This window comes from Chiloscyllium plagiosum, chromosome 18 (genome assembly GCF_004010195.1).
Source record: "Chiloscyllium plagiosum isolate BGI_BamShark_2017 chromosome 18, ASM401019v2, whole genome shotgun sequence".
NCBI lineage: Eukaryota > Metazoa > Chordata > Chondrichthyes > Orectolobiformes > Hemiscylliidae > Chiloscyllium > Chiloscyllium plagiosum.
In genome coordinates, this window is record NC_057727.1 from 19,438,559 (window position 1) to 19,464,124 (window position 25,566).

Genomic DNA, 25,566 nt, shown 5'->3' on the forward strand with positions numbered 1-25,566 from the left:
GTCATGCAAGGGAGCACGTAGCAACAACCCAAATACATCTGATTCTGTACCAATAATCATGATGAAAATAAGGTGAATATGAAAACTGGTGGGAATCCATAGATGCAGCCCCTATTCAAGAGTAGCTCCAAGACTACTGATCTGAAGCAAGCGGGAAAGGCATGCTTTTAGAAACAAAATACTGTTGATGCTGCAAATCGGAAAGAAACACAGAAAATGGTGGAAAATCTGAGTCGATCTGGCAGCAACTATGGAGACAGAACTGATTGTCATATTGGACTTGAAATATCAGCACTGCTTCTCTCTCTACCAGACCTGATGTAACAAAAGCTGTTTTTTAAAAAAAAAACATTTGTTTCTTAATATTGTGATGACTGTTGTTTCTGTTCTGCACCAAACTCAGCTAAAAGTCAGTTATTTACATTGAAATATATTAGTTTAAAAAAAAATCAATGGTCTGACGACTAACAGTGGTATTTTAAAATCTCAAGCCCAATGAATACCATGGAATTTGGATCAGTGACACATTTATTTTCAGAAGATGTAGTTCCTGAAAATGAATTCTGCAGCTCCGGATTACATTCCATCAATTTTTTTGACAACTTAAAAAAGCAAAGGAGTCAAAAAGAAAGGCTGTGTTTAGATTTATGGATGGTTAAAACATGTTTCAAGATCAAAAATACGCAGGATAATCATACTAGCTACTTGTAGATCATGAATAAAACATATTCATCCTAATAAAGGGTGATCAAGACTGGGAACTCAATATTCAAGGAAATTTGACATACTGAAAAATTAGATAGTGTAGGGTAGCCATGTTAACAAAGAAATGTATCATGCAATAGTGAATAGCTATTCAGGTGCAATGGCTTGTGAGATGGAACTGTTTGGGTGGTAATAAAGAACAGCAAGGGAACAATGTCAAGGGTGTAAGTCATCTACAGACCTCTAATGAGGTGCATCACTGTAGGACAAAATATAAATCAGGAAATAATGGAGATATGCAAGGGCATTATAACTGTTATTGTGATTTAAATTGACTCAACTAAGACACAGTTACAGAATAACGGATGCTCATTTTAAACTGAGGTGTGAAGGAATTTTTTTCTCTCAGAAGGTAGTGAATGTCTAGAATTGTCTACTTCAAAGATCTGTGATGGTTGATCGCTGAAAGTATTTAAGAATGCAGAAGTAGAAGGGTGATATTTTAACCCAGGAATTGAAGGCTATAAAGAGCCGGGATTAAAAAAAAATGGAGGCCAAAAGCAGGTCAGCCATGATAGAATTGAGGAGCTGAATGACTACTGCTCCTATTGCTTAGGTTCTTATATATACAAAATTAAATAGATAAAGACATGCTAACCAATGATTCAAATATTCTTCACAGAGAAATTTCATATCTTGATGGTAAAAATTCAGAAAATGTCTTTGACAAGTTCATAACACTTGCAGTTTATTATCAAACCAACAAAATAAATGTCATGAGGAAAAAAAATCACCTTCCTGATCAGCCAAGATCCGGTTCGCTGCTGGAGCAGAACAAACAGAACGCACAGGAGACATCTCGGCAGCAAATGCTTTTTTATCAGGAAAATAATTCCTTGCAATCTGAAAAGGACTACTTTCAGGTTTAATGGATCCAGATGAGTTTTTCCTAGGGCTAAACAGACATTTTGTTCACAGCTATTTTTCATATCAAGGCAAATATTAAAAATTAATATTTGAATGTGTATAAATACTCCAATAATTTGAATTTAGCACAATAATCCACTAAGGAATCAGTGTCATTTAGTTTATGTTTTTCAACTAAAAGAATTTATTGTAATCAGTTCATGGGATTTGGTCATAGCTGGCCAGCATTTGCCTCTGGAGGTGGTGATAATGAGCTGCTTTCAATAATTTGATACACGAATTTGGTAATTCTTTGAAAATAAACTTTTACGTAGATCAGTATAAGTAAGGTCAAATTCACTCTCAAATTCACATTGTTTTCTCTTCTTGTTCAATAGCCCTCTGAATGAGCCAACTAAATTCAATAAGCAAGAGACTAAATATCAGGCATGAGAATTTAACATTTTCTCCTATGAAGAGCAAAGATTTTAAAATAAAATGTCCACAGTACAGTATTCATTACGAGAATACCCAAGCCCAAAAACAAATCTGAGTTTCCCAGCTGAGTTTCCCAACACCCATACGGATGAAATAATGCTGAAGATTTATGTATTAAGTCCAAGAATCTCAATTACCATTTTGTTGCAGTGTACAATCTTCAATGCCTAGTTGCGAGTAACATAGGTACAAATTGAAAAACAGTTGAGTGAAATTTATGTTTACAATTAAAAATTAAATAATTGTGGTATTTAGCTAGCTAAGCTGATGAGAGAAAGAAGGCAAACTACCAGCAGCTCATTACATGCCTCTCACCTGTGCAATGCATATAAGCAATATCGTAAAACTGACATTTTCAGGTGACTGGGAAAAAAACATGTGTATCTCTTGCCAAAAACAACTGTCACACACAAACTGATCTGTTGCCCAAGAATCAAGGTTTCCAAACTGCACACAAACCATAAATGTTGTGCAATATATTATCCTCAACAATCAACTCGAAAATTTTAGAATATTTTTCCTGGTTTTGAAAGAAAACATTTCATTCGCCATTCTGATTGGATGAAACAAACTACATAGTCCAGCTAGCCTGTTAAACCAGTTAATTGTAATGCTCACCTTTTCCCACAGGACAGGATTTATGGATGTTACACGAACAAGTTTATTGCACATGTGGCACAGCTAATGTCTTCACAGAATAAATAAAAAAACAGAAGAGGAACAAATACAGACTTGAAAGAAGTCTTTCAGTCTCAAAAGCCAAATATAAAACATTCATTTAGTTTGCCTCAAGTACCTGATTTTTGCAACACTTGGGACTGCAGATTTGGTTAGTCTTTCACAACTTTTGAGTTTTGCACGCAGCTCATTCATCTCTGCTTCTTTGAAGTGTAGTTCAGACTGCAATGACTGTACCTAAATTTTTAAAAAAACACACCATTAAAAATATATTTATCTAGACAGAAGACTAAGCTAACGTCAAGATGTAGTGAATTAAATTGAAAAGGAATGGAACAGCATGGGCTTTTAGCAAAAAATTGCCATTGTAAAATTTAAGTAGCAACAATCTTAAAAGGGGCATTTTGTTATAATTCATTCATGGGATCTGGTTGTCACAATCTTAACCAGCAATTATTGCTCATCCCTAGTTGCCCTTGAGAAGATGATGAGCCATCTTCTTGAAGAACTGCAATCCAAGTGCCTAAATTAATCCCAAAATGCCAAGAGGCCGAGAATTCCATAGTGGCACTGTTACCATTAACTTCAAGATTCCACATGTTGGGGAACTAAAGTCAAGGTGGGCTGGGGAGTATAAAAGGTAGGAGCTCCATTTCAATATCTTGGTGCATATACTGATGTTTGGATGGGCGAAAACCAATGGTCTCCAAACTTAATGATTTTCTTTGCCTTGGCTTGAACCTGAAGAGTGCCCTCAATCAGAGATCTACTTCCAAAACATCATGGAGTGCAGATAAGGGACAAAAGGAAAATTAGACACTAAAACTGTCCTTTTTAACATTTCAATGCACTCAATTTACTCTTCAAATACATAAAGAATTACAATATTAACTAAGCAGCAATGAAGCAGCACGCATCAATAATAGCAAACAAAAAACAAGCATATAACTCCTTACAAAAGAGATGTGAGGAAGTTTGTGCAAAATATAAAAATCAATATGTATCTGTTGAACCAAATAGTCAGTTACTGCTGCAGGCCCAATATAATTCAATGCAAATTCCCAAGTCAAACAACCAATGAAGGACAGACACTGAATGAAACAGAACTTCTGGCCCATTGAAAAGACGAAACTGAGATAACTCAGGAGTTACAGAATAGCCGAACACAAGGTCAGTGCATATTTACATGCAACTTTTCACAGGAAATCTAAACAAAGTAGACTTGTGCATGCTTTTGAAGGCACTGGCTTAGTAAGCAATATAGTCTTTATTCTAAATTAGAGGTCATACAAATTGAAATAGGAAGTGATCTTTCTTGCTCTATTTGTTTCATACCTTTTTGGAGAGCTCCTTTTCTCTTTGGCTTTGAACTTCTGCTTTCTCCTTCTCATCAAGTATGTACATTTTTTTTTGCTGGTCAAATTCAGATTCCATACGGCGTAAAGAGTCTCGCAGAACTCGAATTTCACCATTTTTCACCTGCAGTTTCCCTTCTAGTTCATTAAACTGATGAATTAATAAATGTCACTTTAAACTATTATTTAAATACATACAGAAACTCAAAGATTAACTTGAACAATCTCAAACATTTAAATGTCATTTACAAACATTATTGTCAAGATTCTAAAATTAGGATGTGACAGAAAAAGGAGAATTTTTAACAAATTCAAGAAGTTCACAGAACTGAGCATAGCCTTAACTTATAAAGAAGTTACATACAGATTTGTTAAAGTAGATTAATTTTTGAATACATCTAATTATTTTATCTATAACCTCAAATTAGACATTCTAATGGTGCTTTGCATGTTATCAATTTAGCTAATTTAACTAACATAAGATTAAAGTACCCATCATGAGCAGTGGAGGTTACAAATAGTTATGTTCTAAAATGTCTGCTTGAGTTCAGATAGAACATTCTGAAAAGGATAATCAGCTTGGAAACATGCCCATGTGATCTGGCTGCCACATAGACAGAAAGTATTGAAATGTCAAGTGACAGCTTTAACACCTTTGCAAAGCATCTCACAGAAAAGCACAGTTTTTTTTTAGAAGCAGAGAGGGATTGTTTTCTGTTAACAATTAAACAGGATGCGGTGAGAGTTTGTTTTCTGTTGGAAAGGAAAGGAACACAACGGTAAAGGCTCTGTGGATTTAATGAATGCCTTAATGCGGAGGTGAATCTTATTGATGAAAACTGGATCTAGAAGACCCAGGCTAGGCGAAATAATTTTCAAAGGATACTGGATGTTTTTACCGAGTGCAGCGGGGAGAAACAAGACTGGAGTGCTGGGGAATACTTTGGAATTTTTTGTAATGTTACTTATCAGCCAGAGATGTGGTGCACAGCAAAAAAAAAGGTGTTGATTCAAAGATACCTTTGATTTCAATAGACAACAATAAATTAAGTAGTGTTGAAATTTTGTTCTTCAGTTATTTCTGGTCACTGAGAAAATGTGTTCCTTTTCAAAAAAGGATTACTTTCCACTGGGATTGTACATACAAACACATGAATTAGGAACAGAAGTAGGTCATTTAGTCCCTTCAACCCACTCTGTCATTCAATAAGATCTATTACTCCACATTCCCACCTACCCTGATAACCTTTCACCCGCTTATCAAAAACACTCTGATTCCCCCATTTTTCAAGAGAAAGAGACACCCCCCAAAAACATTCTCCCTTTTTCTGTGTAAATGGGAATGAACCCTTATTTTTAAAAAGGAACTCTTAGTTCCAGATTCTCTCAAGTGGAAACGTCTGTTCCTCATCCTCCCTGTCAAGGTCAGCCAGGATCTCATAAGTTTTAATCAAATCACCTCCTACTCTTCTCAACTCCAGCAGTTACACCACTGTAACACCTGAAGATATAGCAACATTCAATGTGCTATTGCTGATATAAAGAAACCAAGAGTGTATTCCAGGCTGAGCAAGGCTCAGTCAGCATGTCTGGAGATGTTAAAACAAGATTTGGAAATGTTCAGGTTCCAAGTTTGAGTTTCACTCAGCGCAGGCAACAATTAACAAAAGTATCCTGTAAAGACTCACTGTATCCCAACAACATTCATTCTCCAATAGAAGCTATATTGATTTTCCTTTCTCAGAGAAGTAATCAAGGAGGAGGCCAAACAAAGATTTGATGCATCCCTTTAAGGCAGAAGGAAAAATAAATCAACATGCCAGTCAACTGGATATCCCAACAAATTGGTGAAGATTATGGATATTCATAAAATGCAGGACAAATCCAACACAGCCAATTACTGCCCCAGTCTACTCTTGATCATCAGTATCATGATGGAAGGTGTCATCAGTGCTATCCGGCAGCACAGGTTCAGCAATAACATCCTCAGTGACACCCAGTTTGAGTTCTGCCAGGGTCACTCAGCTCCTGACCTCATTATGGCCTTCGTTCAAAAATGGACAAAAGAGGTGAATTCCAGAGGTGATGTGAGAGTGACAGCCCTTCACCTCAAGGTTGCGTTCAACCAAATATGGCATCAAGGAGCTCTAACAAAGCAGGAATCAATGGGTACAGGGGCAAAATCTCTGCTGGTTGGAGTCACATCTGGCAGATAGGAAAATGGTTGTGCTTGAAGGTCAGTCATCTCAGGTCTAGGAGTTCCTCAGGGTAGTGTCCTAGGCCCAATCATCTTCAGCTCCTTCATCAATGACCTTCCCTTCCTCATAAAGGTCAGATGTGGGGATGTTCGCTGTTGATTACACAATGTTCAGCACTATTTCTGACTCATCAGATACTGAAGCAGTCCAGATTTGGAGATGCCGGTGTTGGACTGGGGTGTACAAGGTTAAAAATCACACGACACCAGGTTATAGTCCAACAGGTTTGATTGGAAGCACCACCTTTTGGAGTGCTGCTCCTTCAGCAGGTGGTCATTCATGTCACACAAATGCCAGGCTATGACTATCTCCAATAAGAGACAACTTCACCACTGCCCTTTGACATTCAATGGTGTTACCATCACTCAATCCCTTACCATTAACATTTTGTCTAGTCTGTGGTAACTCCCAATCAACTGAACTCACCACTTAAACACAATGGCAACAAGAGCAGGTCAGAGGCTAGGAATACTGTTGCAATTAACTCCCCTCCTGACTCCCCAAAACCATTATTGGAGATAGTCATAGCCTGGCATTTGTGTGATGTGAATGACCACCTGATGAAGGAGCAGCACTCCAAATACACTTGCCTGGATGAATGCAATCCCAACAACACTCAAAAAGCTTAACACCATCCAGGATAAAGCAGCCCTTTTGACTGGCACTACATCCACAAGCATCCACTTCCGCCACGACCAATGCTCAGTAGCAATGTGTACTATCTACAGGATGCACTGCCGAAATTCACCTAAGATCTTCAGACAGCATCTTCCAAACCCATGACTACTTCCGTCTAGAAGGACGCGAACAGCAGGTACATGGGAACACCACCACCCGCAAGTTCCCCTCCAAGCCACTCACCCCCATGACTTGGAAATACACTGTCACTCCTTTACTGTCGCTGGGCTAAAATCCTGTAATTCCTTCCTTAATGGCATTTTGAGTCAACCTGCAGCATATGGACTACCTTCTCAACTGCAAGTAGGGAAAGGCAATAAATGCTGGCTAGCCAGCAATGTCCACATGCCACAAATCAATAATAAAAATATTGACACAGTATGGAGGAACAAACACATATACAAATAAATCATACATCAAAAAGAGCACGAACAAAACTTAATACTCAAATAATGGCAATCAAAAGATTCACATGACAATTTTTTTTAGTACATAGATTTCTCATCACCTATACCAAATAGCCAAAAGGTGAAGCTACTGCCAAATATCGCACTCACAAGAAAATAGACAAAATAAAGGCCATTATTTAGATGGTAATCATAGCTCATTTTTTCAAAAGAAGTGGACATCATCAGAGATATCTTGGTCTTATCAAAGTCAAAGAGTCAAATACTGAAATTCAGAGCCAAGCAAGATGCAAGTCTAATTAACAATTTTGTATTGCCTCAAATAGTTTTATATATATTCATTGACAATTAAAGGCCTCCAAAGATAATATGGAACAAAAACATATTCTACAATATTATTCTCAACCTTTCCAATCAATGAGGTTGAGGCTTTTCTATTTGATGCTCTCATCATTGAGGGACAAAGAATTCATTGTTATCAGAAACTCAAGACCAACCAACAAATTGTTAAACTAAGTTAATGCTGTTTTCTTCTCTACAATCCTAAACAAAAGCCTTCTGGAGGTTAAAAAAAAAAAGCTTTGTTGTTAAATGAGATTTTGGAGAAGATTTGTAGCTCGGGTTGTGGATCAGGTTTAAGCTTCCTTGCTGAGCTGGTAGATGTGCTCTCAGATGTTTTGTCACCAAGCTAGGTAACATCAGTGAAACGTTGGTGTTCTGTCCCACTGACTATTTATCTGTCTCAGTTTGTTGTGGTAGGTGATATCATCTCCACTTCTGTTTCTGACAGGTTGGTAAATGGGGTCAAAATCTGTGTCTGTTAATGGAGTTCCAGTTTGAATGCGAGGTCTCTTGGAATTCCCTAGCCACCAAGATACATGAGCACCAACTAGCCACCAAAAGACATGACCAACTATCACTGGTATCCATACAAACAGATGAAGAGGGACAGCAGTTCGACCAGGACAATACATCCATCCTGGGACAAGCTAAATAAAGACACGCACAGGAATTCCTAAAGGCCTGGCATTCAAACTGGAACTCCATTAACACACAAAGATTTGGACCCCATTTATCAAGCTCTCAGAAACAGAAGTGGAAATGATATCACCCACCACAAAAACAGAGACAGATAAATAGCAAGCGGAACAGAACAGAACACAGATGCTTCACCGGATGCCCACTGGTGTTATTACCTAGCTTGGTGACAAAACGTCTGAGGACAGATTTACCATCTCAGCAAGCAAACTTACAATTTTTGTTGTTAAATACATGACAAAAGACCAGAAATCTAATACAATTATACATGGCTCACAGCATCATCCAGTGTGATGAAATATAATGAAAGCACTATAAAGAAAGGAAGTTTCAGATTGCAATTTGGATTAGTCATTCAACTGACTTAAAGAATCAGTGCAGATGCACAAAATTTCACACAAATCTAAAAACTGCACAACAAAAGGCTGAATAGCTGGGGCAGTTTTACCTGGAGCTTTGGAGGCTGAGGGGTGACCTTTTCTGGGGTTTATAAAATTATGAGGGGCATGGATAGGGTAAACAGATGAGGTCTTTGTCCTGGGGTGGAAGAGTCCAAAACTAGAGTGCATACGCAGAGGATGGTACATATATGGAATTGGCGGTTAAAGGAAGTGGTGAAGGCGCAACATTTAAATATCATCTGGATATGAATAGGAAGAGTTAAGAGGAAAATGGGCCATGTGCTGGTAAATGGGACTAGATGTATCTAGGATATCTGGTCGACATGAATGAATTGAACCGAAGGGTCTGTTTCCGTGCTGTCTATCTCTATGACTCTGTCTAGACTGTCTGTCTGTACAGCATGTCTGATATTTTGGTACCACAAGGTTGCAACTGATTCAAGAAATACATAAAGAACTTAGAATTTACAATATCTGTTGTGTCACAATGTGAAACTGCATTGATACTTTAAAGTTTACCGCACCGACAACCAATACAATACAACCTTGATACAAAAGGTCCCCAGCAAATCAAATGATATAAATATTGTCAGGAATTACCCAACTGCAAGTGTAATTTTGTTGATAATGGACTTCTAAGAAGGACAGTTAATATGCAAATGACATGCAAAGACTCAAGCCAGCAGTGGGAACTATCAGCTTGATTCAGTCACGGTTTTTTCAGTACAAAAGAATTTACATCACCTGTTGCCTCAGCTTCTCATGTTGTTCTTGAAGAACCTCAAATCCAAATGAATCAGTATCATTACTTTGAATGAGACCATTCCCTTTGGGCAAACATAGAACAGGAAAGTCAGTGATTAAATTGGAATTTACAAACTTGTATTGCTTACAACCAACCTTGCATAACCACCCTGTAAATAGTGCATTTTTGTGCTGTGCACGCAACATGTACGACATTTTTCTGACTCTCCCTCTTGTGAAAATCAAAAGAAATACTGTCCTTACCTACCTATATGTAAAAATAAAGTGGCCCTAATTAAAAATAAGTTGTGGTATACAATCCTAATAATATGGGTGAAATATGTGAATCCATGTACCAAAAGCGGAATGTGACTTATTTGGTCAACACTAAACACTAGCCACATCATCAACATCCAACTCTACTTCTTCAATGTTGCTATTACAAGGCTGTTGGCATATTATCGTATTTCTTGCCCAACATAGACCAGGGCAAGTTGAAAATTGTCCATTAAATCTTAAGCCATTGAGGTGAATGGTTGAAACTGGTTGAAAATTCATGACTTTGCTTGGTGCTACACATCACCTCAAGTATAAAAGAGTCTCTCTTCAACATATAAAATTCTTTTGTCTTCTTTGTCCTTGCGTCCCAAACTTCCATTCACTGCTGAGACACTTTTCTACAAATGGATCACTTCATTCACAAATTGATTTCAGAATCACTGAGCTAGTTCTCAAAATTTGCCACCATTTAATTCACCCAGCTGCCAGAGGATTAATCTTCTGTTCTACAGATTCTGAAAAATGGTTTCACCCCCATCAACAATCTCATAGGCCAAGAAATCCTATACCTCTGGAAAGCTTTCCAATCACAATGTTTAGTTACCTCTCTCCCTGCCTTTGAGTACTTTTTCTTGAAACAAGATTCTAGTTTCCAGTCTGCATCATCATTTTTTGACATCCTTAAGATCACATGAGACTGAAGCAAAATTAGGTCAGTCAGCCCAAGGAGTTTGCCCCACTGTTCACTGAGATAGTGGCTGATCTGCTCATCTTAAAATCCATTTCCTTACCTTTTCCCAATAACCCTACTGATTAAAAAGCTATATACTTAATGAAGAGAAAATGAGGTCTGCAGATGCTGGAGATCAGAGATGGAAATGTGTTGCTGGAGAAGCGCAGCAGGTCAGGCAGCATCTAGGGAACAGGAGAATCGACGTTTCGGGCATTAGCCCTTCTTCCTGAAGAAGGGCTAATGCCCGAAACGTCGATTCTCCTGTTCCCTAGATGCTGCCTGACCTGCTGCGCTTCTCCAGCAACACATTTCCATCTATATACTTAATGACCCAGCCTCAATAGTCCTCTACGGAATGAATTTCACAGATTCACAATAGTCATAAAACATGTGACCCCTTATTCGGAGGTTGTGCCCTCTGGTCCGAAACAATCTTTCCATATCGAAACTCAGCATCCACTGCAATTCTGGTAGAGGGAGGAAGAGAGCTTCTTCAAGGAAGGCATCCTTGCAAGAGGATTTGCAGTAGGTTAAAATCAACTAGGAGAAAGTGAGGACTGTAAATGCTGGAGATCAGAGCTGAAAAATGTGTTGCTGGAAAAGTGCAGGTCAGGCAGCATCCAAGGAGCAGGAGAATTGACGTCAATTCTCCTGCTACTTGGATGCTGCCTGATCTGCTGCGCTTTTCCAGCAACACATTTTTCAGCTCTGATCTCCAGCATCTGTAGTCCTCACTTTCATCTACTGTAACTCAACAAGATGGCCTCTCATTTTAAAATGTTCCAAAGAATACAGGCCCGATCTACTGAACCTCTCCTCATAAGATAGTCCCTCCATGCTGAATGAATTTTCTCTGGACTACCGCCAATGCCAGTATAGCTTTCTTTCGGTAAGGGCCCAAAATTGTTCAGCTGTGGTCTGATAAGGATTCCTTATGAAGTCCTCCAAAACTCTATTTTCTGAGGTGCACAACACAAATAACCTATTGTTGTATCTAATTTGACTGTACATTGGTGTGCTATAAAATTGTACCAATTTAAAAGTCATTGCATATTAATTACTTCATGACTATAGCATGCCTTTTTTAAAAAAAATACATTTTAATGATTTCCATTTAAATTAATTTATAAAGTTAAGAACAAACCAGTGAGGACATTAGCCAGGGTATGATGGCCATAAATGTTCGACATTCAATCCTGATCCCTAACAAGAAACCTAAGTTTGAAAACTATGGTCATAAAAGTTAGCCTCAGTACCACTTCATTAACGCAACAGGTATCAGCTTTCTCCAGTCATGAACTGGAGAACATGTGCATGTGAATGCTGGCTAGTGAGCAGATCAATTTCGGCTGTGGTACGAACTGCCATTCCTAAATCACTCCTCTTCTGTCAAAGGGTTTGCCACAACAATTTTGGAATGTTACATGTAAATAATGCCCACTTGGAACTGGTGCTCATGTCACTACAACATGACAAAGGAAAAGAGAAAACTAAGCAAATAATATGTTTAAAACTTTACAATTTACTGCACAATATTAAAAATCCTGCAAATGAAAACCTGCACATTACCATGAGGTTCCTTTACTGCATTTACATTTCTTAACGATCCAGTTGTTAAAGTAGCAACTTTTGTACTTGTATCATTTGTTAGTCCTAATGCTTCTCTGTTATTAATATTGCTCACTGATGCTTTCGTAGCATTGGAGACAGGCATCGCATTCTGACTTAAAACTTGCGAAGCTAGAATATCAAGTTCCTCCAAATCATCTGCAGTGAAATCTTCATTATCTCCAAAAGGATCGTCATTTGATCTAATGTCCTTTTCCGCTTTGTGTCGTTTGTTTGGTGGAAATCCTTCACAGTCACTATTTATGTTCTTCTTCCCTCGGTTGGAAAATCCTGCAAGGTTTGAAACGGATATTTCTGATGACATCCTTTCCACGCTATAAATAATTGAGGTGTTTCGTTTCTTTGCCGAGTTTGTGAAAAGGATGTTTGATGACATGGTTCCAGCAGTTGACCCTGCAGGACAGAACAGCCAACAGATAAATCATTTACAAACAATATTCACACCTGAATTAACATTTGCTTTGTTTATCAAAAGGCAGAATGACAGAAATCTGATACTTGCACAAAGAAGACTCTCTTAATCCAAAATTGAAGATATTCATGGCAGGTATTTATCAAAATCAGGAAAAAAAGTCAATATTTCTAAAATATGGCCAATTATAGAATAAAAGGGTTGCAAAAGATAATCTGATCAGAGCCTAAAACAAAAATGCCACTCGTATGTTAGTATATAAAGAATTCTCCCCTTCCTGCTACCAAAGACAGTCTATTTCACACTTTCACCAGTACCAAGAATGTCCATTTGTATACTATCCTTACCATAGAAAAATGTTTAAAGTGCCTCACAAGGCTTTTAATCAAAGAAAATTCAAACAAACAGTCACAAAGGAGATAGCAAAACAAATGGACAAAACAGATCTTAAGGAGTATCTTAAAGATGACAGGAAAGAGCCCAAAATCAGAGGAGTTAAGGAAAGAATTCCAGATTTTAGAGCTTCAACAGCTGAAGGCACAATCAACAACAGGGGGACGATTAAAATCCAGCATGCATCAGAGGCCAGAATTGCAGCAGCACAGAGCACTGTTGGTGGTAGGACTGGAGGAAGTCAGAAAGATAGGGAACAGCAAAGCCCTGAGTATATAAATGATGTGCCCTTTTATTGTTCTAAGTTTCAGTCCATGTAACTTGTGTGTAAAGGTTGTTGGAATATTAAACAGATCAGGGCTTAAAATATTCGACTTTCTTTGGAAGTTATATACTTTCAAACATCTTTGAACTAGAATTATGGTATGTCAGGTATTAAGTGGCAAGCAGTTAACAAGACAGAATGCATTTCATATTATGCTCACTTGAAACATTCACATCTCACCTGAAATCTACAATCCAGTGCTGATTTAAAAATATCTGTTACACACATTCAATTATTTTATACTTGGCAACTTCTTGATCTGCTAACCAAAGGCAGATTCCATTTTCCTACAGAGATGAAAGAGAGAAAACATTTCAGACTAGGAGTCTGGTTAGAAGAATACAGGCAAAAACCTGTAAACAAATTACCTGCATATTGTATCAATTGATTTGTGGTATTCAGGAAGAAACAGGGGGAAGGGAGATCTTTGAAACTCTCAAGTTACTGAGTTGGATCGAAGGGTCTGTTTCCGTGCTGTACATCTCTACGACTCTAAGTAAGCTTATTTATACAGAACTGGTAAAAGAAAATCTACATGGTGCTGAATTCATTGATGTCTGAAATTCAGCAACTATAATATTATAACTGGCCTGAGTTCTTGGACGTGTTGAAGTCAGTCCAATGAAAGTTAAATTAGTTAAAAGCTCAATTATGACCAAGATTTTAACTTAAAACAAAATGCAAATCCTGGGAGGTCCTGATAATAACCATAAATATGTTTAAATGAACTTTGACAAATAAGCACTTCATATCTTTAGTATTAGATTAGATTACTTTACAGTGTGGAAACAGGCCCTTCGGCCCAACAAGTCCACACCGACCCGCCGAAGCGTAACCCACCCATACCCCTACATTTACCCCTTACCTAACACTACGGGCAATTTAGCATGGCCAATTCACCTGACCTGCACATCTTTGGACTGTGGGAGGAAACCGGAGCACCCGGAGGAAACCCACGCAGACACGGGGAGAACGTGCAAACTCCACACAGTCAGTCGCCTGAGGCGGGAATTGAACCCGGGTCTCTGGCGCTGCGAGGCAGCAGTGCTAACCACTGTGCCACCGTGCCGCCCATTATGTATGTTTGCCCATAACATATCCAAGCAAACTTAAACCCCAAACGTCCTGCTACAAATAGTCATACAGCATGGAAACAAGCCTATCAGCCCAATATGTCGATGCCAACCAGGTTTCTAAACTGAACTAGTTCCATTTGCTTGCACTGGACCTATATCTGACTAAACCTTTCCTATCCATGTGGGTAAAAACAATGACTGCAGATGCTGGAAACCAGATTCTGGATTAGTGGTGCTGGAAGAGTGCAGCAGTTCAGGCAGCATCTGAGAATAGCATGTACTTGTCCAAATGTCCTTTACATATTATAATTATACCCACCTCTATCACTTCCTCTGGCAGTTCATTCCATATACACACCACTCTCTATGTTGGAAAAGTTGCCCCTTGGGTCCCTTTTAATTCTTCCCCCTCTCATTTTAAATCTATGCCCTCTAGTTCTGAACTCCCTACCCTGGGGAATAGAACTTGGCTATTCACATTATCTATGCCCCTCATGATTTTACAAAACCTCTATAAAGGTCACACTCAGCTTTTTATGTTCCAGGGGTAAAAAAAAGTCCAAGCTCTCCTTATAACATCCATGATGGGGACCATATTGCATTTGTACTCTTCTTACTTCAGTTATAAATCACAAGATTTGGACCTTAGCAAAATTAATTTCAGAAAATCATTGGCATCAACGACCCTTCAATTTACTTGCAACATACAATATTCTTGACCTAGATTATCTGAGAACCTAATACATGCTTGTGAACATGATTCTAAATTATGTTACAAAAGCCAAAGGGTTTAATATTGTTAAAAGACAGACCAAAGTTTGTTCTGATTAGTTGTGAGTTCTCAATTTGCAGCTCTTCAATAAAGATCAAAGCTAACAAGTCAGAAATTGAAAAGTCAAAAAATAAATGTGTGAATGCTAGAAATCTGAAACATGAGCATACCTTGTCAAATCAACATGAATATGTTCAACAGATCTGGGAGTGCATGCAAAGATAAAAACAGAATTAAGATTGATGAATTTTGATCAGAACTGGAACATGGTATCAACCTTACCTTTTAAGTTTCATTCAACAAACCTGCTGTGGCACAGTAGTGGTGTCCCACCTCTGAGCCAGGAGACCTGGGTTCAAGCACCACTTGCTCCAGAGGCGTGTGTCTGAACGGGTTGATTAGAAAGTATCTAAAACCTCTTAATATTACATCTGTAACAGATCCAGTTCTGATGAAAGGTCAGGAAGTTGAAATGTTAACTCCATTTGTCTCTTCAGATATTACTACTAACATGCTGCTTATTTCCACCATTTGCAATGCATAAAAATCAGACAACCGTCCTCTTCCCCAAAAAGGCTTTATTTTTTATATGTAACCGAACAGCTGCAAACCACACAGCTTCTCCTGGTAAACAACTCAATCCATCAGGATAGCGATTCAAAATCTGCAATTCTGAAACTCACATCTCTTCATACGACAGGTACTGGCCCCTAGCGGCCATATTGTCCACCTGAAAACGCGTGGCCCCCTCTATGACCAATTAACTCGCTGCTTCTTACTGTACACAGCCTCGCGCACATCCCCGCGTCCAGATTTCCGATTGGCGATGCAGACAACTACGGTATCGTGAAGGTTCATATTGCATTTGGATAATGCATTTCGAATCGTAGAACTGGTGAAAACGTCGTAATATTTACCTCGTCAAAACGAATTCCTCAGAGTTTTACTGTGGTTCTGAATTTGCTATCAGCAATGGATTACTCTGGAATGATGCTTCATTACCGGCTTTCTTCCCGCTGCTGAGGCTCTAAGGGAAGACTCGTATTTGAAAATGTTCCCCATGGCCGCCTCTATCATCACACACCCGAGAAGTCAATTACAATAGAGCAAGATCATTAGAAATAGGAGAATAGGCCATTCGACCCATTGAACCTATTGCATGCCCCATGTATAAACTCATAGCTATCTGATTGTGGCCTTAACCTCATTTGCCTGCCTGTCCGTTATCACCCTTGAGCCCCTTGTCAATCAAGACACTCAATATTGAATATATCCCAAGTCTCAACTTTTGCTCATGGAATTTCAAAGATTAACAAAAATCCAAAAGAATTAAGAAATTCCTCCTCCACTGCATCTCAAATGGGAGACCTCTTATTTTTAAGCTGTTCCCCGATTCTATATTCCCCTATGAATAGAAGTGTTTCCCCAGTATCCACTCTGTCAAAGTTATAATTTTATCATTTTCAGTCAGATTACCTTTTATTACCTGGAAAAGTTCAGCCGGTCAGGCAGCAGCCAAGGAGCAGGAGAGTGGATATTTCAAGCATAAGTTCTTCATCAGGAATGTGAGGGAGGCCCAATTGGACTGAGATAAGTAGGAGGGGGTAGGTGATGGGGCTGGGGACATGGTAGCTGGGAATGCAATAGGTCGATAAATGTGGAGGGTGAAGTTGATAGTGGGAACAGAGGGTGGAGTGGATTTGTGGGAAAGAAGATAGACAGGTAGGACAGTTCAAGAGAGCGGTCCCAAGTTGGAGGGTTGGATCTGGGATAAGATAGGGTAGTGGAAATGAGGAAACTGGTGAAATCAACATTGATCCCGTATGGTTGGAGGGTCCCATGCAGAAGATGGTGCGTTCTTCCTCCAGGTATCAGGTGGCTAGAATCTGGCAGTGGAGGAGGCCCAAGATGTGCATGTCTTGAGAGTTGAAGTGTTCGGCCACAGGGCAGTGGGGTTGTTTAGTGCATGTGTCCCAGAGATGTTATCTGAAATGTTCTGCAAGTTGGCATCCTGTCCCTCCAGTATAGAGGAGACCACACTTTCTGTGCCCAAATTGCCTCCCCCTCACCTCCTTCCAAAGAATCCTTCCACATCCGGCAGAGATTTTTCTGCACCTCCACAAAACCCATCTACTGTGTCCATTGCTCCCGATGTGGTCTACTTTACACTGGGGAGACAGGACACCAACTTGTAGATCGTTTCTTCTTGCCCACCTATCCACTCCACCATCCGCTCCGACCTATCACCATCATCCCCACCTTCATCTAACTATCACATTCCCAGCTGTTTTAAAAAATTCTCAAGGTCAGGTTCGTAGGAGAGTAGTCTGACACAGAACAAACGACCAAGAGGCGAGTCTGCTAGAATATGGGATCATCCCCACCTTCATCTAACTATCACATTCCCAGCTACAAACCTGCTAGCCCCATCCCATCCTGTTTATCTCAGCTCCCTCTGGCCTCCCCCTTCATTCCTGATGAAGCACTTATGCTCGAAACATCGACTCTCCTGCTCTTCAAATGCTGCCTGACTGGCTGTGCTTTTCCAGCACCACACTTTTTGACTCTTGTGTAGGGGTCTGTAAGGGTTAATACTGAGGAGTGGCATAAGCACCATCTATAAACCAGAGAAAAGAAAGGTTTAAATGAAAAATATTACTGGAGCTCTATTTCAAGGTGCACAAGAGTAGTATGTGTCATTTGTATGTTTTACTGATTTTGTTCCTTCTGTGTATGATGACATGGACTTGTGGAAACAACAGTTTAGGATCTCAAAAGAGTAAGAGTTAATATCTGGCCCTCCTTGAAATTGCTGAATCAATGTGTACCATACCAAGGGAAACTAACTCATTGGAAACATACATTAAACTATGTCTTGTCAACTACAAGAGATTCTTCTAGTTAGAAGAGGAAGTGCTGTCCGTTGCCACATAAGACCAAACAGCCCAGTAACTATCTACCTTTAAAGAGGATGTTGGCAGCAAACTTCTTTGTGAGAAATGGCTTATACAATGTAATTAACTGGCGCGTTGGTACAACACTTTCTTCATCAGACAATTACTTAATTCCAAGCATCAGCCTGATGAACTCTCTCTGAATTAATTCCAATGCAAATACATATATATTGTACTAAAATTAGAATTAGGTTTGTTGTCACATGCACCTAAATACAGAGGTACAGTGAATTGTGTACAATGTCACCGTTTCCAGCACCATCTTAAGTATAGGGATACCTGGGTACTAAATCTTAAGTATGAATTAAAAAAATGAAAATATAAGGTTAAAAGATCAGTATTACAGTCCTAATAAAGCTAGGTTCAAAGATACCTAGGTACAAAATCTTCGGTATAAATTAGAAGAATAAAGAAATAAAGGTAGAAGTCCAAAAAGTAGTAATCCAAAGCTATTACCTCTGTATTGCTGCTCCTGTCATCTCTTTTTTTTATGAAATCTGTATGTTTGTGTTGGTTGAGTCTGATACCACCATGTATTGCTGCTTACCATCTCATATGATCAGCTGCAAGGCTTTCCCAGCTGACAACCTTGATCTTTAAAAAGCTTGCACAAAAACTGTAAACATGGGAAGCCTGAAACAAAAATCTAAAACTGATGAATATATTCAACAGATCAGTTTGAATCTATGAAGGAAAAGATATCTAAATGTTGCTGCTGTGAACAGTTTGTTAGCTCTATGTTGCTGGAGGTCATATTTGAATGCATGAAGTAATGAGAAAATAGGTCTCAAGGTTGTTCTGCAAAGATAAAATGCTGCATTAGAAAATGAAGAATTGTTCAAACTATTATAATCTTGCATTGTAATCATGAACTTGAAAAAAAATAATGTGGGTTGTGATTGTAAGAGTGCAAGTGAGATTGTTACAAGGACAAGAGTGAGAGTACATTTGTGCTAACTATTGAAATAATGAACTATGAAAGCATTCAAACCAAATGGCCCATGAATATGGTTCAAAATAAGACAGGGAAGCAATCAGATTATAAACACTTTACGTTTAGTTGCAGGCAATGTAGTTGTTGTCTATTGGTAATTTCCGTACTTTGCAATTTATATTAAGAAAGTTACGAAAGTATTGTGAAATTGATTGGAGCATGCAAGAGTGTCAGCCATCTGTTTTAGGGAAAGCTCTGCATCAAGTGCCACACAGAAATGTGACAGACTAATGGCAGGACTTGCTCAGGAAAAGGATTATGATGGTGTAGATATCATCATTTGAAAACTTACAGCATTCAGCAAGCTTCTTGAACTGCCACTGTCCATTTGGTGTTCATACACCCGTGTTGCCATTAATGAGGGAATTGTAGAGTTTTCACCAACTGACCCTGAAGGAACAGTGATATATTTTCAAGTCAGGATGGGGATTCAAATGCATTCTACTTCAGACCATGTGTTGTTTATTTGTGCAAGTATGGTACTCTGTCACTTTAACAGTCTGATCATGTGATCTAATGATGATGTCAGTCATTTTAGACAGGAAATAGCACAGTCCTTATGTAAACATATTCTACTTCAGACAAGTAGATATGACTCCAGTGCCAGCAGGACAAGTTAAGAAATACATTAGAAATGATCTGCTACTATCAAAAGTGATAGACCTGGTACTTTGCGACAAGATCATAGAAATGACCCTAGAACTGAAACCAAATGTCACATGAAGATAGAAATAACCACGCAGGTTGAATCCTGTGGAGAATAATAGTCATCATTCTACCAGAGCTAAGGAAACAAGTGTTAAATCAAAGACATGAAGATCACTCTGACATTGTCTGGATGAAAGAGATAACTATTTTTGGTTGCCAGGCCTCAAAACCAAGGCAGGAATTTGTGCAACTTGCATGAGAATTCACAATCTACCTCCGTTAGCACCATTACACCATGGAAAAGACCAGAAAGGCCATAGCAAAGAATCCATAAAGCTACTTTTTGAAAGGTTTCATAGGTTTTTGAGGTCGGCATGGTGGCACAGTGGTTAGCACTGCTGCCTCACAGCGCCAGAGACCCGGGTTCAATTCCCGCCTCGGGCAACTGTCTGTGTGGAGTTTACACATTCTCCCTGTGTCTGCGTGGATTTCTTCCGGGTGCTCCGGTTTCCTCCCACAGTCCAAAGGTGTGCAGGTTAGGTGAATTGGCCATGCTAAATTGCCTGTACTGTTAGGTGAAGAGGTAAATGTAGGGGTGGGTTGCTCTTTGGAGGATCGGTGTGGACTTGTTGGGCCGAAGGGCCTGTTTCCACACTGTAAGTAATCTAATCATAGTGGTTGACTACTAAAAGGCCTGAAGTTGCCATCATGAAGATGACACCTTTGGAGAAAAATCATTGAAAAATTGGGGGAGGTCTTTGCGAGGTTTGGTTGTTCAGAACAACTTGCTCGTGGTCCACAAATTGATAATGGTTCACAGTTTATATCACTAGAGTTTATAGATTATTTAAAGAGCAACTGAATTCAACATTCTGATCATCTCCTTTTCACCCTTCTACAAAAGGTTTGTTCACACAGTGTAATATTTCTCAAACATAACTCAAGAAGAGGGATCACTGACCATAAGCCAACATACCAGAACACAATCCACTTGACGACTCTTAAATCCTCCAGCATTGCTCATGATAAAGCATCAATTGTGTGCAGCATTTGATTTGCTGAAAATATCTATGACAAGAAACAACAGGATCATGTTTTCTAACAAGAAAACAAGGCCAAAGGTGACTTTTTCCAAAAAGGTCATGAAGTGTTGGCAAGGAACTACACTACAGGCAAGAAGTGGGTATCAGCCATCATTTCAGCACAGGCTGAACACTGTACAGATGGGCACTTTGGGCAGAAATCAGTTTAGTCCAACCTTGCTACCTGGAGAATAAATAATTCCATGATAAAGCTCCTGCTGATTTACCCCTTGGCCTCCTGGTCCTTCTTGGAACATAACACCATGAATAGCCACAAATCCACAATAAACCTATGATCTCTTTAGTTTGTATTTGCTTTTCATCTGGAAGTATGTCAAACTAGGCTTTTTCTTTAAGTTCAAAGAACACATCCGTCATATCCTATTACAGTTACAATGCTTTCACCAATAATGTAACCATAGGAAAGAATGGTATTGAAATCTGAGCCACTTTATCCAAACTGCAGTCAATGCATTCATTTAGAAGAGAAGTTCAAAGGGCAGATTTTCTAGATCTGTGCATAGGGCAAGGTATCTGACATTTAGTGATCATGAATCAGGAAATCATGGACCAATTATGATAACCCACCAATTGAAATTATTGTATTTCACGCTATGAGAAATCAGCAAATCTAGTCTCAAATTCTAATGAAAGGATAACTGCAAAATGGATGGATGTAGCTGTCTATGATGGTGGAGGAGTAGGTCTCCTGGGCTGGAGCTCATATGCTCTATCCATTTCTTAATCTCTCTTTTCACATTTTTTATTCCTTCTACTATTACCTTCCGTCCTCAGGTGGCATCGGCAATCTCCAGGGTGAAAACTAGCGCAGACACCTGGCCTCAGTGTGGACTTGAATCCCTGGCCTCGGCATGAACTTGATTTACGGCATCAGCATAGACTCGACCTACCACCTTCTGCATGGACTCTAACTCCCCAGCCTCTTCTGTACTGCATAATTCAATGGTTTTATGAAAAAGAGGGCAATCACATTTCTTGGAGTGTATTAAAGACCCCTACTTAGGGAGAGATAGATAGGTTGGAGGCAAATTCAGAGAAGTGTAAAAATAATAAACTAATTATAAGGAAATTTCAAATTCTTCAATATTGACTAGAATAGACAAAATGTGAAAGGCTTCGAGGGAGCAGAATTCTTAAAATGTATTAAGGAGAGCTTTCTCAGTCAGCACACAGGCTGATAAGAGAGCGAGTGGTGCTGGATCTAATTTTAGGAAGAAAGGCTGGAAAGTGGTAAAGGTGTCAGCAGGGGTGGGGTGGGGAATTATAGGTAACCATAATTTAGTAAGGTTAAATGTAATTATGGGAACGGACAAAAAAGCAGAAAATACATAACTATCACTTAAGAAAAAGTACTAGGGAAACTAATGAGACTAAAGACTTATAAGTTCCCTGCACCTGATGAGATACTTCCTAGGATATTAAAGGAAGTAGCTACTGAGCTAGTGGATGCACTGATAATAACCTTCCAGGAATCCTTTGATTCTGGAAAAGTCTTGGAGGATTGGAATACTGCCAATGTAACACCTTTATTTGAAAAGAGGAGACAAAAAAACAGGTTAAATTAAAATAGGCCAGTTAACATCTTATTGGGAAATTGTCAACATCTGTTATACAGGATGTAATAGCAGAGCATTTAAAAATGCATAATATGATCAAGGAGTGTCAACATGGCTTCATGAAGGGAAAATTGTACCTGACAAATTTACTAGAATTAAGAGGTAACAAGCCAAATTGATAAAGGGGGAGCTGTGGATGCATTATTTAAGTTATGTTCAGAAGGAGTATGATAAGGTACCATACATTAGTCTATTTATTTAGTAAAAGCTCATGGTGTTAGAGGTCATTATTAACATGGATAGAAAATTGGCTAACTAATAGAAGACAGAAATTTGGGATAAAGGAGGCATTTAGTACAGCAACCTGGAAATTGTGATGTGCCACAGGGATCAGCACCGGTGCCACAATTATTGACAATAATGCCTTGGATGAGAAAGTGAATATACTATAGCCAAGTTTGCAGAAGATACAAAAATGGGTGGGAAGGCATGTGGTGAGGATGGCACAGAGTCTGAAGAAACATACAGAAAGCTTAAGTGAGTAGACAAACACTTAGAAAATTGAATATAATGTGGGGAAATATGAGGTTACGCACTGGAAGGAAGAGTAGAGGAGATGATTGCTTAACTGGGGCAAGACTGTAGAAAGCTACAGAAGAGAATGATCAGGATTTCTTGTCCATGAATAACAAATAAGATAGCATCCAAGTTCAGTAGTAATAGGGAAGGCAAATGGAATGTTGGCCTATATTTCAAAAGAATGGAATATAAAAGTGACGAGGTTTAATTAAAACTATGCAAGACCTATGTCAGACCACAACGGGAATACTGTAAACAGTTTTTGGATCCTTAAGTAAGGAAAGATATGCAGGCATTGGAGACAGTCCAGAGGAGAATCATTAACTGATTATAAGGTATGGAGGGAATGTCTTAGGAGGAGAGGTTGGATAGATTTGGCCTGTACTCTTTGGAATGTAGAAGATTGCTGAGGCCACCTTAGTGAAACTGAAATAACTTCACAGAGGTTGGTATCCTTTCACCAAGTCACCCTTCATTTATACATGGAAAGTCCTTAACACTGGTCCAGCTCCCTTAGAGCCAGCTCTCAGAGTGTCTGACACTCATTTTATGTAAGCAAAAGTGAGGACTGCAGATGCTGGAAACCAGAGTTTAGATCAGAGTGGTGCTGAAAAAGCACAGCAGGTCAGGCAGCATCTGAGGAGCAGGAAAATCAACGTTTTGGGCAAAAGCCCTTCATCATTTTATGTGCCATCTGGGGCTCTCTGATTGTACCAGATTAACAGCCCAAATCAGGGAACTCCTACTCTATCCTGTCCTTCTGGCTAACCTTATTATAATCACTACAGAAATATTCAAGATTCTTAGGGGACATGACAAGGCAGTTGCAGAAAGGTTGCTTATCCCTGTGCAGAGTATAGCAACGGACGGTATAATCTCGGTGTAAGGGGTCACACATTTATGACAGAGATGAAGAGGAATTTCTTCTCACAGAGGCTATCATAGAACATAGAACAGTACAGCACAGAACAGGCCCTTCAGCCCACGATGTTGTGCTGACCACTGATCCTCATGTATGCACCCTCAGATTTCTGTGACCATATGCATGTCTCTTAAATGTCCCCAATGACCTTGCTTCCACAACTGCTGCTGGCAATGCATTCCATGCTCTCACAACTCTCTGTGTAAAGAACCCGCCTCTGACATCCCCTCTATACTTTCCTCCAACCAGCTTAAAACTATAACCCCTCGTGTTAGTCATTTCTGCCCTGGGGAATAGTCTCTGGCTATCGACTCTATCTATGCCTCTCATTATCTTGTATACCTCAATTAGGTCGCCTCTCCTCCTCCTTTTCTCCAATGAAAAAAGTCCAAGCTCAGTCAAACTCTCTTCATAAGATAAGTCCTCCAGTCCAGGCAGCATCCTGGTAAACCTCCTCTGAACCTGCTCCAAAGCATCCATATCTTTCCTATAATAGGGCGACCAGAACTGGACACAGTATTCCAAGTGCGGTCTAACCAAAGTTTTATAGAGCTGCAACAAGATCTCATGACTCTTAAACTCAATCCCCCTGTTAATGAAAGCCAAAACACCATATGCTTTCTTAACAACCCTGTCCACTTGGGTGGCCATTTTAAGGGATCTATGTACCTGCACCCCAAGATGCCTCTGTTCCTCCACACTGCCAAGAATCCTATCCTTAATCCTGTACTCAGCTTTCAAATTCGATCTTCTAAAATGCATCACCTCGCATTTATCCAGGTTGAACTCTATCTGCCACTCCTCAGCCCATCTCTGCATCCTGTCAATGTCCCGCTGCAGCCTACAACAGCCCTCTATACTGTCAACGACACCTCCAACCTTTTGTGTTGTCTGCAAACTTGCTGACCCATCCTTCAATCCCCTCATCCAAGTCATTAATAAAAATTACAAACAGTAGAGGCCCAAGGACAGAGCCCTGTGGAACACCACTCACCAGACTTCCAGGCAGAATATTTTTCTTCTAGTACCACTCACTGTCTTCTGTTGGCCAGCCAATTCTGTATCCAGACAGCTAAGTTCCCCTGTATCCCATTCCTCCTGACCTTCTGAATGAGCCTACCAGGGTGAACCTTATCAAATGCCTTGCTAAAGTCCATATACACCACATCCACAGCTCGACCCTCATCAACTTTTCTAGTCACATCCTCAAAGAACTCGATAAGGTTTGTGAGGCATGACCTGCCCCTCACAAAGCCGTGTTGACATGCTCTTCCAGATGGTCATAAATCCTATCCCTCAGAATCCTTTCTAACACCTTGCAGATGACAGACGTGAGACTTACTGGTCTGTAATTGCCAGGGATTTCCCTATTTCCTTTCTTGAAGAGAGGAATTACATTTGCCTCTCTCCAGTCCTCAAGTACGACTCCAGTGGAGAGCGAGGATGCAAAGATATTCGCAAGTGGCAAAGCAATTGCATTTCTCATTTCCCAAAGCAGCCGAGGACAAATCTGGTCCGGGCCT

At 39.5% G+C, this 25,566-nt stretch overlaps 1 protein-coding gene across 4 annotated transcripts in view; it reads right to left on the reverse strand.

The window, feature by feature from the left end:
- The window catches only part of LOC122558923 (ATR interacting protein), a 49,237-nt gene extending 33,039 nt beyond the window's left edge, over window positions 1–16,198 (reverse strand). For 2 of the 4 annotated variants that reach the window (XM_043707880.1, XM_043707883.1), the window contains exons 1-7: window positions 15,570–16,198; window positions 13,620–13,726; window positions 12,250–12,702; window positions 9,669–9,751; window positions 4,123–4,293; window positions 2,906–3,024; window positions 1,500–1,660 (exon numbers count right to left, since the gene is read on the reverse strand). In XM_043707880.1, coding sequence (XP_043563815.1) covers window positions 1,500–1,660; window positions 2,906–3,024; window positions 4,123–4,293; window positions 9,669–9,751; window positions 12,250–12,685 — 970 coding nt within the window. In that variant the 5' untranslated portion in view covers window positions 12,686–12,702; window positions 13,620–13,726; window positions 15,570–16,198. Of the gene's footprint in view, window positions 1–1,499; window positions 1,661–2,905; window positions 3,025–4,122; window positions 4,294–9,668; window positions 9,752–12,249; window positions 12,703–13,619; window positions 13,727–15,457; window positions 15,491–15,569 lie in introns of all 4 variants that reach the window. The other 2 variants (XM_043707881.1, XM_043707882.1) reach the window with 2 other exon arrangements.
- Between the last annotated feature and the right edge of the window lie 9,368 nt (window positions 16,199–25,566).